The sequence below is a fragment of the Schistocerca serialis genome, chromosome 1, assembly GCF_023864345.2.
Source record: "Schistocerca serialis cubense isolate TAMUIC-IGC-003099 chromosome 1, iqSchSeri2.2, whole genome shotgun sequence".
Lineage (NCBI taxonomy): Eukaryota > Metazoa > Arthropoda > Insecta > Orthoptera > Acrididae > Schistocerca > Schistocerca serialis.
In genome coordinates this window covers 439,217,861-439,234,425 of record NC_064638.1, presented here as the reverse complement: position 1 = coordinate 439,234,425, position 16,565 = coordinate 439,217,861, and the positions used below count along the sequence as shown (strand labels likewise).

The window sequence follows — 16,565 nt, the reverse complement described above, 5'->3', positions numbered from 1 at the left end:
TACACCCCATTGTGCTATTCCTGCTTTGACTCCTGACAGGTAAACCTTGTATTCTCCCACTTCCTCTTCTTTCTCACCCCTTACCCGAATGCCACTAACAGCTAAAACGTCCAGCCCGATCTTACTTGCAGCCTTTGCCAGCTCTACCTTCTTCCCAGAGTAGCACCCATTGATATTAATAGCTCCCCATCTCATTACCATTTGTTTGCCAAGTCGTATCTTAGGAGTCCCTGGTTTGTCAGTTAGAGGTGTGACTCCGTCACCTCCAAAGGTCTGAGGCATTTTGCTCTGATTGTTGCCAGCATCATATTTAAAGTACCAGGGAAGCAGATTGCTAGCCTTACTTGCCCCGAGTCCCATTGGGTTTTACCCCTAACGGTTGAGGGACTAACCAGTGGATTTGGTGGTCTTTGCCGTATGAGCACAAAGGTGACCACGACTCATAATATGTCCGAGATGCCCAGCCTTATTCCAAAGTAACTGGTATCCCAACTGTCGGGACCACTTACTTGGCCACTCATACGTTGGCCGTGGTTCATGAACTAGGACATAACTACAGGTACCCACACCATGAACTTCTAGTGACTAAGTTACAGAAAATAAATCTTCAACACCGATAAGTTTCTAGTTTAGCTAGGAGACAGAGTTTCCAGTTCTATCAAATAAAGTGGTAATAAGTTCATTACCTGTCTCATCCACATATCTGTGCAGAAAGGCTTTTCCTTCTTACCCGTATATGAAAAATAAATCCAGGAACAAACTTCACAGAGAAAACAATCTGAGACTGCCTTTACCTTCTGTGACTCCTGATTTTAAAAGTTATGTCACATGCGAAACAGGTGGATCCTCCTCAACAAATTCCAAGGAAGTGTTGAGCCAGTCAATTCCATAATGAAAACATTTAGGTTAACAGAAAAGTGAAAAATACTTTAATATTGCATACTAGACCTACCCACTGTACAATAGCTTCATCAGTCCTTTTAATGTTGTACAGGTGAAATGTAAGGCACTATCAAAGCATTAGGGCTATTAAATGATTGGTAAATACATAAAACTGCATCCAGTGACTTTTTTTAAATAGTTATTTATTCACTGCATGAAGTGGTTTTCAGGCATTTTCAGGTCCATCTTCAGATGGGGTACAGGATTTTACATAGTATTTCAAACATAATGCTAGCTAGGTGCTGACTCTTTTGTTATTAATATACATCTGTCTGCTTCCATTCTGATGGCCAGTTGGTATCAACAAAAGTTCCCATACTGTCACAGTAAGCAAAAAACTAAATTTTGGAACCAAATTGGCAGTGGCAATGCATTAAAGCATCTTCCATCTTCTTGTCACAAAGCCAGCACCTAGCATTATGTTTGAAATACTATGTAACTTGCTGTACATAATCTGAAGATGAGCCTGAAAATGTTTGAAAACCACTTCATGCAATGAATAAATAACTATTTCAAAAAAGTCACTGGATGCAGTTTTACTTATTTACACTGAATAAACAGTCACGGGTTCTTTAATATCCATAATGGATAAGCTTAACTACACCATTTGTGTTGAATTCAATTACTTATATGTACTTCTTTGTGTTACATCCATCATTTTACATTACGCATTACTTTTCTTTGTAAGGGCTCAAGAATGTCATGTTCCTAGCATATAAAACCTTCACGATTCTCAAAGGAGTGCAGACACCAGGGCTCGGCCAGATACCTGACAAGCCGCAGGCCTCGACAGCACATTGCGGCTCGTGCACTCCACTGCCACTATACTTGAGCTCAAATACCCCTGGTGTGGACAACAGGATGGAGCAGTTGGCCGCAGCCGGGCTTGAGTGGGCAAATATGGCACAATGCATGGCTCTAGTCACAATACCACAGATTGCAATGGTGAAAAGGCTTACTCTTAAAACTGATTCCTAGGGGAAATCTGATTCTTTGTTGCGGCACAAGTCTCATCCAGCCATAGGGTATTCGAGACAGCCACATGCATAATTTTGCTGTCGAGTGTTCAATAACACTGGTGTTATGGTGGGCTGGATTGCTACACACTGTAGCGTAAAGCAACACTTCACACCCGGCTACATGATAGGAATTAAGTTACTGCCACTATACACATGTCCAGTGGAAGTACATACACCCACAATTCAGCCAACAGCTTCATTCTATCGCCATCATGCATTTGTATGGCACAGTCCCTGTGTTAATCATCAGTCGGATGGACAGCCGAGCAACTGTATCTTCATTGAACAGCATCATCAACTAAGCAGTCATTTGTCTATGAGTTGTCAGATAGTCTCCACAGTTTTGGGCTTTGAATGGGTACTGCTGAGGCAAGGCCTCTCATTGGGTGCTGTCACCTGACACTCCAGCCGCCATTTAAGGTTCTGGGTTCAACTCAGTGTGCCTGCACATCCCTGCCAACTGCCTTGGGCCATAAACAGAGTATGTCTTTCCAACCGGAAGCTCGCTAGGTTCTTGAGTGGACAACCGTCTCACATCAGCGAGGCTGCCGAAACCACCAGCCTCCATTATGCTGCCTCACTCACTGCTACTAGCCACACCGAGCACCTGGGTTCCTGCCATCAACCTGCTGTATGAGAAATGTCAAATAATAAAGAATGTTTCAGTAAGTCACCTTCCTTGACTCCACACTTGCCACCTTTACTGGAAGAACCCAGCCCCACAGCCTCTCACACACAATGATTTTGGTGGCAGCAATGGCTATCCTGCAACACTGGTGTGAGTGTAGTGGACCAGCAAATGTGGCATCAGCAGTGGAATCGGTGGAGATCCTGCTTTTACTGTCACTTGAGAGTAAGTAGCAGATGTGTATCCTGTAACCATTCGGGGGTTCCTTATGACCATTAGTCCTGAGTTTATTTCCATCCTCTTCCCATTGTCCTATTAATACTTTTCAATTATATCAGGAATAGATAGGCTTGTGGTACTCAGAAAGCATCCAAAGGAAGAACCAATGAAACCAGTTACACGCTTGCAGTGTAACCTACCAGTTCTTGTGACTCCATGTCTCAAATCGCATGATGTATTATATTGGACATGCCAACAAAGGGGGCATTATACCAGGCAATACAGAGAGTATGTGTGGCTGAGACATGGAAAACCACAGGTACTGGGGAAATTCATATGAATGTACATGGTAAGCAAGTGGAAATGTAATTTATTGTAAACAGTGTTGGGAAGTGAGTTAGGAATTTAGCAGTCCTTCAAACATCTGTGATAGTAGATACGTGGTTTGATGTCTACTGAGTACCAGCACTCAGTGTGGAGCCTCTCTCTTATTTTCCACTCCTGTATTACACTCCTTCTGATTCTATCTGTGATTCTTTTTTCCAGTGTGGTAGTTAAAAGAAATTAGTGCTGCAGCAGTGTCTTATGGTTTGGGTTTTCTGTATTCTCATCATGACAACAGTGTAGTAGGACAATACCTCACAGAAAGGTCACAGGCCATGACTTCATTGTTATATTGTTCCTGGTTCTTCAAAGCTCAGTAAGCATAATAGCAAAAAATCAAAGTGCGATATTATCAGAAATGATGTAAGAAATAATGGGAGTCATGATGGGAGAACATATCTGGTTTTGCAAAATATGACAAGGAGAAAACGCTATTGTGAAACAGGAGTGGATTAAGGGTTCATGTGTTGAAGGTTGTTTTTTTTTTTTTGCTCCGACCTAGTGATAAGATGTTATAGTTAATAGGATAATGTACAACATGGGGAATAGGATGACTATGTAGGTGAAGATGAGTGATATGGTGTGATGATAATTTTGTGTGGCTCACTGGCCTGTTGCAAGTCTTTCAACTGGATGCCATATCAGCGACTTGTGTGTCCTTAAAACCAACAGCACCCAGTTTTTACTGGACGGTCCCTCACCCAAGTACTTGCCAGGCCCAACGTTGCTTAATTCAGTGATCAGGCAAGAAGTGGTGTTATCAATGTGGCACGATTCTTGGCTTCTGATATGTTGAAGAAGCTAGTGTAAGAAGGATAATTCACAGTAATGAATGAGTACTTGATTCTCTACTTTTAGGTAAGTAAAAGTGGAGTACTAAGGTGGAAAAAAAAAACTATCCCTATGATGTGCCTTGACACTGCTGCCGAATGGGCCAATGAATGATGTAGCCTGTAAGTATTTTGCCTAGAGACTAAGGGCAACAGCCTAGAGATTATTACATAAAATGGATCCTAATGTGAATGGTATGGACAAAAGTGACCACAGGAGAGTAAATAGTGATGGGAGAAAGAATGCATCAAAGCTGCAAAAAGAGGAGAAAATGTAGACACAGTTGTATCACCAGTAATTCATAGGTTCTGTAGTAGCTTGGAATTCAGAGCACTGAATTCTCCCAAGGCAAGAATTGTTGTGGCATCAGTCTTAGGCAGACCACAGCAGACAGGCCACAGCTCAGCCAGAGACATGTGGACTAGCCTCCTACATAATCTTGGCACTTTTGCAACAATGCTGGCATATGGTATGATAAAATATTCAATAATAACAAACTTTTTATTGAGCCAGCATTCATGACACTGCACTCGCCATGAGAAGATCCCATCCTCACAGCTCCCACACACTTCATTCTGGGGACACAACTCGCCATTCTGCAACAATGGTGTCAGTGCAGCGGCAACACAAACATTACACCATTTCATGCTGTACACACTGGTTGCTGAAGGCTGAATCTACCTGGACCCAGAACAGTCAGAGCTGATACAAAATTCTGTATAAAAATTGGTAAAAAACCCTGAAAACCCAACTAATGCACAGCACGCAGGATATGATGGTTCCTGGCAGTATCATACGTCTTCTGCAGATTGAAGTACATGGTGGTCAGGTGTCGGCAATGTGCAAGAGCATTGCATACAGCAGATTCCCGATGTTTCAGTTGTTATGTGGGGGAACAAAGTGTTCAAAAGCTGCTTAGATGTTATTGTAAATATCCTAGGACTTCCAGGCACCAACACATTCATCAACTGATCAGTCTTTCAAATAATTTACACATACCATTCATTAAAGAGATTGGTTGATAGTCAAAATTTGTGGTTCTTTTCCTGGATTTAGGATAGGAATATTGATACTCTCCTTCCATTGGGAGAGAAATTCCCCTTGTTGTCAAATACAATTGAGAAACCCGAGGATGTGTTTTATTCTGGTGTTGCTAAGCTGTTCAATCATCTAACCGTGGATTTTAATGCGTTTGGGGGCTGTGTCTCAACACACTGCTAAAGCCCTGTGGAGCTCCCATTTACAAAATGGAACATTGTATGATTCCAGGCCTTGTACACGGAAGAACAAGTAGGTTCACTTAGCTAGGTGTTTCCAGATCAGAAAATTTAGATGATAGTTACTACAAGTGAACAGTTCGGTGAAGTGCAATGACCAAGGGATCAGAAAAGATCCCACCATTCAGGTAGATGCCAGGACCTACTGTGGATGGTTGGTGACCACAAATGTGGAGTTTAGTCCATACCTGAGACGATGGGGCAGTGACTCTCACAAATGGTGCATATTATTCTCAACACTTCCCTCTCTTTTCTATCCAAAACCCGCACTTTTGCCCAAAATCTTTTGAGAGCTATTAAATATTCTGTAGAAGGATGGTATTTATATCATAACATGCTCGCTCTTCTGTGCCCTCCGATTGTGTTTTTCTTCCAACCACCATGGCGCAGGTTTTGAGTGGGGTGGTCTGAAGCTATTGTTGCCTCCAAGTTTGTGATTACCAATAGCATTTTGTTCCACTCCTTTGGTATCATTCTCTTGACTGGCTTCAAAACTTACTTTGGAGGTGAAAGCTTGTCAGTTCACTTTCAGGAGAAATCAACAAGGTGCATGTTCCACTGGTTGGTGGTTTGGGAAGGAGAGAGTAACAAGAAAGTGGTCGTACGGTCACAGAAGTCATCATGTATGTTCCACTGGATCAGAAGTGAGATTCTCTGGCTGCAGATTGTAATATCCATGGTTAAATATGTTCTGTGGACTGTACTGAAATGTGCTGCAGCCCCAGTCTTAAGTAGCAATATTTCCTGTCCTGAAATTTGACCCAGGCTAGAAGTGTTTTTGCTGCTCACTGTAGGCACTGAAGCTCCCTGTGGAGACAGCTGTACACTAGTCCCACCAACTCATGATATGGTTTGTATCCGTTTGGGTGTAGATAAATATTAATATACTGTTACCCCGACAGTAGACACAAACTGCCATATCTTGTACGACAGTGTTTAAAGGTACCCGCTCACTGAAAGTGTTTAGAGGTACCCGCTCACTGAAAGTGTCTGAATGTATGAGTGGGCAGATTCTTCCCCGATGTCCTCTCAATATTAAAGTGATTCCTTTGCTACAACCTACAGGCTGTGGCTCTTTCAACCATTGGTTGGTGTTAGATTGCTGGCCTGTTTCATCCTGGGTGGAGGACAGTTTCAAGTGTGCACTCTTCCCTAGTGGTAGCAGAGGAGAACAAGGTGTGTGGGGCTGCACTGGTGGGGTGGTTGCCGCTAGTGCTGTGTGGTTCGGGGTGATGTAAGCTGATGTATCCTTCCTCAGCTGAGAAACAGGCTTTGAGATGCAGCTAGTGCCAGGAGTTGCCACTCAAGATCTTTTTATTATCTTGCTAGGTGGGGATTTGGTTACAAAGTTTGGAAAGTCTGATGTCATGTCAGATGGGTAGAGTCATTTGAACTTTTTCTCAGCAACTTGTTATGATAGGTGGCCTTGGGGTTTCATCTCCTTCTAGAATACTGAACATGTCAATGAATGAGATGAGTGGTGGTCTGGGAAGTTTACACATGTAGGGGGTTGTTCTCAAAGTCTACAGTCATCTGTTATCCTCCTACACACCCCACAAGTATGTTCCTTAATAGAGCAGGATGTGTCCAAAACTCAGGCATGTAAAGCATCTCATAAGTGTTGCCAAAGATTCTCAATTGGTTCTAGAACACAATAAAAACTGAGTGAACTATCTAATTTCATTTCCTGTTGCCTGCCTTTCATCCCACGGCATGGTCAAACATGGAAACACTATGTAATTGTAAGCCTCTGCATTGAAACATTGTTTTCTATCTGCTGAGACAGCCAAGTAGGCACTGTTATTAGTATGAGTAAGTTTGAACCATTTCATTTCATTGCAGATGGTCTCACCCTGATGCCACTCACTCTGACTGGAGTCCCTCCCCTGTGTGCAATCCAACCATAACAAGGCAACTGTGAAGGTACATGATGACACTCCCATCCTACAAAAGATTGGCTACCACAATGGATTTCAGGTGTGAACATGTATCTACTCTAATGGCTGTGAAAAATTAGATAAGAGGCAGTCAGAGCCTCAAAAGGGGACCATAAGTAATTTAGCCAAATAGGTTGAGGGAGGGGTTGTGATGTGAGCTAATAATGACTGTCATTTGAAAATAGCCAAGTCTTTAATGTGAAAGCTGTACTAGGCATAGGACACCTTTTAACTGCCTCGTATGACCGGCAGGACTACACATGGGTCTATTCTAGTCCCCAACACTGCAGGGCAGTGCATTTTAAGATAATACTTTGAAACAAAACATTGTTGCACACACAAAAGCCATTAAAAATTTTAATAACAGTTCTGTAGTAGCAATACCAACCCGCATTCTCTTCAGCCTCTATGGTCTGACGAGCTTCACGTGCTTTTGTCAACAGCTGAAGCAAGGTTGGAGTCAGCTCATCAGACACTGGTAATGATGCATCTGAGTTGTACACCATTGTCAATGCTCGGAGATCACCATTAAGTTTTAATGCAGTGGCTCTAACATTAACCATGGGAACAATTTCTGATAATGAGGTGACCAAGTTATCAATTAGGTTACAAGTTTGTTCTGTGAGAACATGAGATGCCACCTGAAAGAAAAGGTGTTTATGGTAAGAAATATTATACCTCCAAAAATACACACACACACACTTACAAAATGGATATATATAAGAAATGTTAATGAAAACAGAATTAACGAACTGAACTTACCTTAGGAAAATACAGACAAAGGAAATTATACACAATTCCTATATTAAGTGAAGATCTTTCATCCAGTAAAACTGCTTCAACATAGTCAACAAAATAGTTACTGTTTGTAAGCATGCCGATGTATTTCCTGTCCACGTGCTAAAAGAATAACGTCAGCAATTAGAAAGTATGAAGGATCTTTGACAGATTTAATTTTTTAACATAAATAGTACATTAAAACAACATCTATTTCAAAATTTAAACCACACACACACACAGACAGCTTGAACAGAACACAATGGTGTGAGTTTTTGTTTGTTTTAGCAGCACAAACCTACCAACAAACTATTGTGAGCCCACCCCTGTAATAAATCTAAGCATGTTGGTAACTCCATTCTGCCACAAATTTGTACAATACATAGTGGAATGCACATTTCTTGGTGTTTTCAAGTCATAACTACTAAATGTTTAGCCACAAGAGCATCCATATGACAATCACATTTTAAGTTCAGAAACTCTGTTTACATCGCCAAAATTAACATTCCAGGAATACAAACATTTCATATCACAACAGAGGAGATCACAAAATTCACAAACACGTTACAAAATTGAAATGGAAACTGGTTCTACCATTCTGGGGGCAAGAGTCAACCTTTTTTCAAATCACTGATTGCTGATAAAGCATGTTCCATCATTTACTACATTCATACCAATGGTGGCTTGGAAAAATTTTGGATATCAGTGAAGAACAGAGCTGCAAAGGCAAATTTATGAGGCAAAGTGGACGTTCATCAGTTCATTTGTAGACACTTGCTGCTGATGTTTGCTGGATTCCTTATGAAAATGTTTTAATGACTTTGTCTGCTCCTGCCACAAGTGCAAGCACCAGTCACTTATATACTTTTGGATCAGACATGGTATTCCCCATGATAATTTGTTTAAAAGAATGAATGCTTTTTACAATTACTCTATCCAAGAACTTCCATTTTTATTGATGTTCTTTCAGTTTTAAACCACAAAAAAAGAGGGAAGAAAACTAACTACAGAAAAGACATTCAGTGCACGTCTGTGAATATTTCTGTGCATAATTCCAGCATTTTAATAATCTTACTTCATTACATCATAGGTGTTCCTTTTATCATGCCAATGACAGAGGGAAACATTCCACATGGGAAAAATATACCTAAAAACAAAGATGATGTGACTTACCAAACGAAAGCACAAACAAACACAAACATACACACAAAATTCAAGCTTTCGCAACAAACTGTTGCCTCATCAGGAAAGAGGGAAGGAGAGGGAAAGACGAAAGGATGTGGGTTTTAAGGGAGAGGGTAAGGAGTCATTCCAATCCCAGGAGCGGAAAGACTTACCTTAGGGGGGAAAAAGGACGGGTATACACTCCCACACACACACATATCCATCCGCACATACACAGACACAAGCAGACATATTTAAAGACAAAGAGTTTGGGCAGAGATGTCAGTCGAGGCGGAAGTGCAGAGGCAAAGATGATGTTGAATGACAGGTGAGGTGTGAAAGGCGGCAACTTGAAATTAGCGGAGATTGAGGCCTGGTGGGTAACGGGAAGAGAGGATATATTGAAGAGCAAGTTCCCATCTCCGGAGTTCGGATAGGCTGGTGTTGGTGGGAAGTATCCAGATAACCCGGACGGTGTAACACTGTGCCAAGATGTGCTGGCCGTGCACCAAGGCATGTTTAGCCACAGGGTGATCCTCATTACCAACAAACACTGTCTGCCTGTGTCCATTCATGCGAATGGACAGTTTGTTGCTGGTCATTCCCACATAGAATGCATCACAGTGTAGGCAGGTCAGTTGGTAAATCACATGGGTGCTTTCACATGTGGCTCTCCCTTTGATCGTGTACACCTTCCGGGTTACAGGACTGGAGTAGGTGGTGGTAGGAGGGTGCATGGGACAGGTTTTACACCGGGGGCGGTTACAAGGATAGGAGCCAGAGGGTAGGGAAGGTGGTTTGGGGATTTCATAGGGATGAACTAACAGGTTACGAAGGTTAGGTGGACGGCGGAAAGACACTCTTGGTGGAGTGGGGAGGATTTCATGAAGGATGGATCTCATTTCAGGGCAGGATTTGAGGAAGTCGTATCCCTGCTGGAGAGCCACATTAAGAGTCTGGTCCAGTCCCGGAAAGTATCCTGTCACAAGTGGGGCACTTTTGTGGTTCTTCTGTGGGGGATTCTGGGTTTGAGGGGATGAGGAAGTGGCTCTGGTTATTTGCTTCTGTACCAGGTCGGAAGGGTAGTTGCGGGATGCAAAAGCTGTTGTCAGGTTGTTGGTGTAATGGTTCAGGGATTCCGGACTGGAGCAGATTCGTTTGCCACGAAGACCTAGGCTGTAGGGAAGGGACCGTTTGATGTGGAATGGGTGGCAGCTGTCATAATGGAGGTACTGTTGCTTGTTGGTGGGTTTGATGTGGACGGACATGTGAAGCTGGCCATTGGACAGGCGGAGGTCAACGTCAAGGAAAGTGGCATGGGATTTGGAGTAGGACCAGGTGAATCTGATGGAACCAAAGGATTTGAGGTTGGAGAGGAAATTCTGGAGTTCTTCTTCACTGTGAGTCCAGATCATGAAGATGTCATCAATAAATCTGTACCAAACTTTGGGTTGGCAGGCCTGGGTAACCAAGAAGGCTTCCTCTAAGCGACCCATGAATAGGTTGGCGTACGAGATCAAAGGCAGAGCCACATGTGAAAGCACCCACGTGATTTACCAACTGACCTGCCTAAACTGTGATGCATTCTATGTGGGAATGACCAGCAACAAACTGTCCTTTCGCATGAATGGACACAGGCAGACAGTGTTTGTTGGTAATGAGGATCACCCTGTGGCTAAACATGCCTTGGTGCACGGCCAGCACATCTTGGCACAGTGTTACACCGTCCGGGTTATCTGGATACTTCCCACCAACACCAACCTATCCGAACTCAGGAGATGGGAACTTGCTCTTCAATATATCCTCTCTTCCCGTTACCCACCAGGCCTCAATCTCCGCTAATTTCAAGTTGCCGCCACTCATACCTCACCTGTCATTCAACATCATCTTTGCCTCTGCACTTCCGCCTCGAATGACATCTCTGCCCAAACTCTTTGTCTTTAAATATGTCTGCTTGTGTTTGCATATGTGTGGATGGATATGTGTGTGTGTGCGCGAGTGTATACCCCTAAGGTAAGTCTTTCCGCTCCCGGGATTGGAATGACTCCTTACCCTCTCCCTTAAAACCCACTTCCTTTCGTCTTTCCCTCTCCTTCCCTCTTTCCTGATGAGGCAACAGTTTGTTGCGAAAGCTTGAATTTTGTGTGTATGTATGTGTCTGTTTGTGTTTCTATCGACCTGCCAGCGGTTTCGTATGGTAAGTCACAAAGTCACATAATCTTTGTTTTTAAATATATTTTTCCCGCGTGGAATGTTTCCCTCTATATATCACAAACATCTGTGACATGAGGGTAATAAGATTTATTTATTTTGGGTGATTTTAAATTAAATGAGCCATTATGTATTTTTAATGCATTGTTACCACTGCCTTCTGCATCCTCACGCTGCTGATTGGTAGGAGCAGCTTCCCTCACCAAGGGCAAGAGGATGTTCTGAATCTCTGTCCATTCTTCTGCCCTCTTTGATGAGGGCGTTAGCAGAATCATGTTTTTGCCTTATAGTCAAAGCCTTCGGCTGCTACTGCTGATGATTTTTATTCAAAATTTAAGCAGTGGCTGCAACTTGTACCACATTCCTGTCCCATCCCCTACTAGCCCCCTCCTCCCCGAAACCCCTCCCTTTCCAGCCTTGTTTCTCCTCTCACCGCCTTTACCCAAAGCAACTGCTCACCCTAGCTGTGTTGCTGCAATGGTACAATGTAATCGGTGTGTGTGTGTGTGTGTGTGTGTGTGTGTGTGTGTGTGTGTGTGTGTGTGCACGCGCGCGCGTGTGTTTTCTGTATCAGTTAGCTCTGAAGTACATTGCCTGAAAGCTTCGCAACATTGTCAGTCTTCTTCAGTTGAAGCTTCCTGGCTGAGAGGCCACGACTGCTACATATTATTTTTTTATTTTTTTTTAATATGATGAAAAGTTTGTACATATATTATTGGATGTCATGACTGAATTGTGGCAGGTACTGCTTTTTAACCTCAAGTGTGTATTAAAATGCACTAACATTACTAACTTTTTGTTCAGGTCCGGTTTTTGCAATGCTAATTGAAGGAAATTTCCACATTCTCTCAGTCTTATAGTGTACAAAATAGTTTTGAAACGGCTAAGCTTTTGGAAGGGGCTGAGGTCCCAAAAGGGGGCATACTCGCCTCCCTTGACATCTTGAATCTATATACTAATATCCCCATTGATGAGACTCTAGACACCATTATGAGGAATATTTTTTAGATTTGATAAAATAGGTTTAGGTGAGGCGACTGAATTTACTAACCTCATGTCTTTGTCTTTATCTTTCAACTACTTCACTTTTAATGGCAAGACTTATTATCAAAAGGATTGTCTTGCCACAGGTTATAGTCTTTCAGGTATTCTCTCTGACCTTTTTGTAAATGATTTGGCAACTAGGTGTTTTACTTCTCATGAAGAATTACGGAATAAAACTGTAGTTTATCACAGATACACTGATATTTCCATCCACTTTCAGGGTAGTAGAGACACGTGGAAGAACTTGCACAGGCTTTTAACTTGATGCAAAAATGGATACAGTTCACAATGCAGTTTGAAGTTGATTTTCTTAATTTAATTGTCTCTATAGTAGGCTCCAATCTCAGTCATGACTATTTTTTGTAAGGTAACTGCTACTGATACAATTATTACTGCCACTTTTTTCACCTTCCAGTTCACAAGCTTGCATATTTTTCATCAATGTTTCATAGGTTAGCATAATGATGCTGTTAATAAGAAAATAAATGTTACAGTACAGACAGGACAAGCCAATGGATATTCAGAATAGGTCACACGAGATGGGTAGAAAAATTCTTAAAAAAGTACATCAGTCATTTTCTTCGAAGGTTTAACTGCAAATATTTCCATATCCTACTTCAGCCCTTGTTGCATTAGGATTGTGCACACATTCAGGAAAGCAATGGTTCAGCTGGGTTTTTGTCCACAAAAGAATCTTGGACTTCTTTTGTGGCTCAGTCTTGATAAAACTGATAAATTTAAAAACTTGGGCGTTCACAGAATCAAGTGTGGTGGTTTCAATGGCATCTATGTGGGCCAGGGAGAGATTTTGTGACAAGATTTAGGGAGTACACTTTTTTTTTTTTTAAATTTACTTTTTTAAAATTGTCCCCGTTAATGATGGTTTGATATCTTCCATGTTGAACCTAAGGGTAGGGGCCTCTACATTCTACATATACATCTACATAGATACTCTGCAACCCACCGTATGGTGTGTGGCAGAGGGCACCCTGTACCACTACTTGTCTTTTACCCTCCTGTTCCACTCGCAAATATAGCAAGGGAAAATTGACTGTCTATACGTCTCCATAAGAGCCCCGATTTATCATATCTTATCTTTGTGGTCATTACGCCCAACGTATGTTACAAAGCAGTAGAATCGTTCAGCAGGCAGCTTCAAATGCCAGTTCTCTAAATTTTCTCAATAGTGTTTCTCAAAAAAAGCATTGCCTTTCCTCCAGGGATTCCCATGTAAGTTTCCGAAGCATCTCCGTAACACTTACATGTTGTTCGAACCTGTCAATGACAAATATAGCAGCCTGTCTCTGAATTGCTTCAATGTCTTCCTTCAATCCAACCTAGTACGGAGCCCAAGAACTCGAGCAGTGCTCAAGAACCACCAATGTCCTATATGTGGTCTCCCTTACAGGTGAACCCCACTTTCCTAAAATTCTCCCAGTAAACTGAAGCCATCATTTGCCTTCCCTACCACAGTCCTCACATGCTTGTTCCACCTCTGCAACATTACGCCCACATATTTAAATGACTTGACTGTCTCAAGCAGGACACTATAGTTCAATTCTTTTATCTTGGCGGCTCGCGCATGCCCGCCCAGACGCGGGAGATTGCTGCGTTGCCAGTTGCACACGACGCGCCAAGAGAAGCAGCACCATAGTATAGCATAGTTCGCATGCTTACGTTTAGGGGGGAGCGTGCAGTTCATGAAGTAATGCCACCACGGCCGCATTAAGCCTTTCGCTGCTACAGAGACCTGCTCCCCGCATTCCGCGCTGTGCGCGATTTTTTCACTGCACTGCTCACCTGTGCGGACACACTTTTGTTGCAGTCGCGAAAGATGGAATATTTCTCAATATTACATACGACACCTATGTGGTACTTAAATTAAATGAGATATTGTTACACAGTAAATTTTATATGAAATTTAGATATCTTGTCCACATTTCATTCTCAACATTGTGGCAACTAAAATCGACCATACGGAAAGTATACTCTATGGACATTTACCTCTGCAAACTGTTCAAAATTTCGTGCAATGGTTTACTATATTTAATGCTGCACAATAACTGGGTTGAACATCGAAACAAAATTAAGTCATTTATGGGGGGAAGGTATCAGTCAAGAAGATGTGTAAAAATCTAATTTTTGGGCTAATAGTTTTTGTGAAATCGAATGATAAGTGTGTCAAAGCAGTGAGAACACCATGTGTCTGTACAGGCGAGCAGTGCAGTGATGACAAAATCGCGCACAGCGCGGAATGCGGGGAGCACGTGTCTGCAGCAGCGAAAGGGTTAATGAAGAGATAAGCACTAGAAATTTCAAAAAATTGCATTCAAACGAATAAAATTCGTGAAGTAAGACACTTCGATATTGTTTTTAAATAAAGAAAATAATAAGCATCGCACAAGGTTTGAACTCTACACCTTTCACTTACTAATCCAACGCCTTAACCGTTACGCTACAGCAACTCGTCGTATGATGTAACACCATGAGATGTCTAACAGGTCACGCAAAGTACTGACAAACACTGTTGGTATGATTATGAATTACTCACACTTTGTCGAAGTACAATAGGAAATAAACAATTACCGCTGTTCTTTATTGCGAAAAAGTGGTTCGTGAGATTGATACAAACACCTTTCCTTGCTATCGCCTGAATTAGAAGACTTATTGCTTGTTTGGTTTAATTAATTAATAGAATATGAAGCAATTGGTATAAAGAATGCTTTTTCCAAACTTTCTATAAAAGAAAATCTGCTATCAAGACATTGCTTTTGTTCTATTACTTTATTTATGACTGAATGTTTCTAAAACTGAAGACACTCGTCCGTGCTCTGCTCTGCAGTCGAGATCTGGCAACGTCGTTCTCTGTTCATTGGCTGACTGTGTTTTGTGACGTCAGATGCACAGAACAAACCTAAACTCAGCCGCCAACATATATGACGCGCACTTTAGCAATACTGTATTCGAACATTGCATGTTTGATCTTCCTACTCATCTGCATTCACTTGTATTTTACACATTTAGGGCTAGCAGCCATATATCTCACCAACTGGAAATTTTGTCTACGTCATCTTGTATCTTCCTACAGTCATTCAACTTCGACACCTTAACATACACCACGGCAGCATCACAAAACAACCAGATTGCTGCCCCCCTGTCCGCCAAATCATTTATGTATATAGAAAAAAAACAGCAGTCCTATCATACTTCCTTGGGGCACTCCTGATGACACCCTGTCTCTGATGAACACTTGCTGTCGAGGACAACATACTAGGTTCTATTACTTAAGAAGTCTTGGTGCCATTCATATATCTGTGAACTTATTTCATATGCTCGTACCTTCGTTAACAGCCTGCAATGGGGCACCGTGTCAAATGCTTTCCGGAAATCTAGAAATATAGAATCTGCCTTTTGCCCTTCATCCACAGTTCTCAGTATATCACTTGAGAAAAGGACAAGCTGAGCTTCGCATGAGCGATGCTTTCTAAAACCATTCTGATTCGTGTACATAAGCTTCTCAGTCTCAAGAAAATTATATTCGAACTGAGAATATGTTCAAGGTTTCTGCAGCAAACAGAAATAAGGGATATTGGTCTGTAACTTAACGGGTCTGTTCTTTACCCTTTCTTATATACTGGAGTCCCCTGCACTTTTTTCCAGTCGCTTCGGACTTTGTTATCCGTGAGAGATTCACAATAAATGCAATCTAGGTAAGGGGCCAATGCCGTAGAGTACTCTTTGTAAAATTGAACTGGAATTCCATCTGGAACTGGTGATTTATTTTCTCTCAAATCTTTCAGTTGCTTCACTACACCAGGTACATTTATTACTGTGTCGTCCATACGGGAATCTGTCTGATGGTCAAAAGATGATAAGTTTGTATGATTCTCCTGTGTAAATAATTTCTTGAATGTGAAATTGAACACTTTGGCTTTTGTTTTGCTATCTTCAACTGCCACACCAGACAGGTCACCAAGGGCCTGAATGGAGCGTCGCACCTGCTTAGCAATTTTACACAAGACCAGAATTTTCTTGGGGCCTCTGCCATATCTTTTGCTAAGGTGTGACATTGGTAGTTGGGGTTGGGTTGGGTTGTTTGGGGAAGGAGACCAGACAGCGAGGTCATCGGTCT

At 42.0% G+C, this 16,565-nt stretch overlaps 1 protein-coding gene across 1 annotated transcript in view; it reads right to left on the bottom strand.

Moving 5' to 3' along the window:
* The window catches only part of LOC126472697 (ubiquitin carboxyl-terminal hydrolase 34), a 529,852-nt gene that overhangs the window by 24,852 nt on the left and 488,435 nt on the right, over positions 1-16,565 (bottom strand). Inside the window, exons 50-51 of the mRNA XM_050099952.1 lie at positions 8,000-8,137; positions 7,626-7,878 (exon numbers count right to left, since the gene is read on the bottom strand). Coding sequence (XP_049955909.1) covers positions 7,626-7,878; positions 8,000-8,137 — 391 coding nt within the window. The remainder of the gene's footprint in view (positions 1-7,625; positions 7,879-7,999; positions 8,138-16,565) is intronic.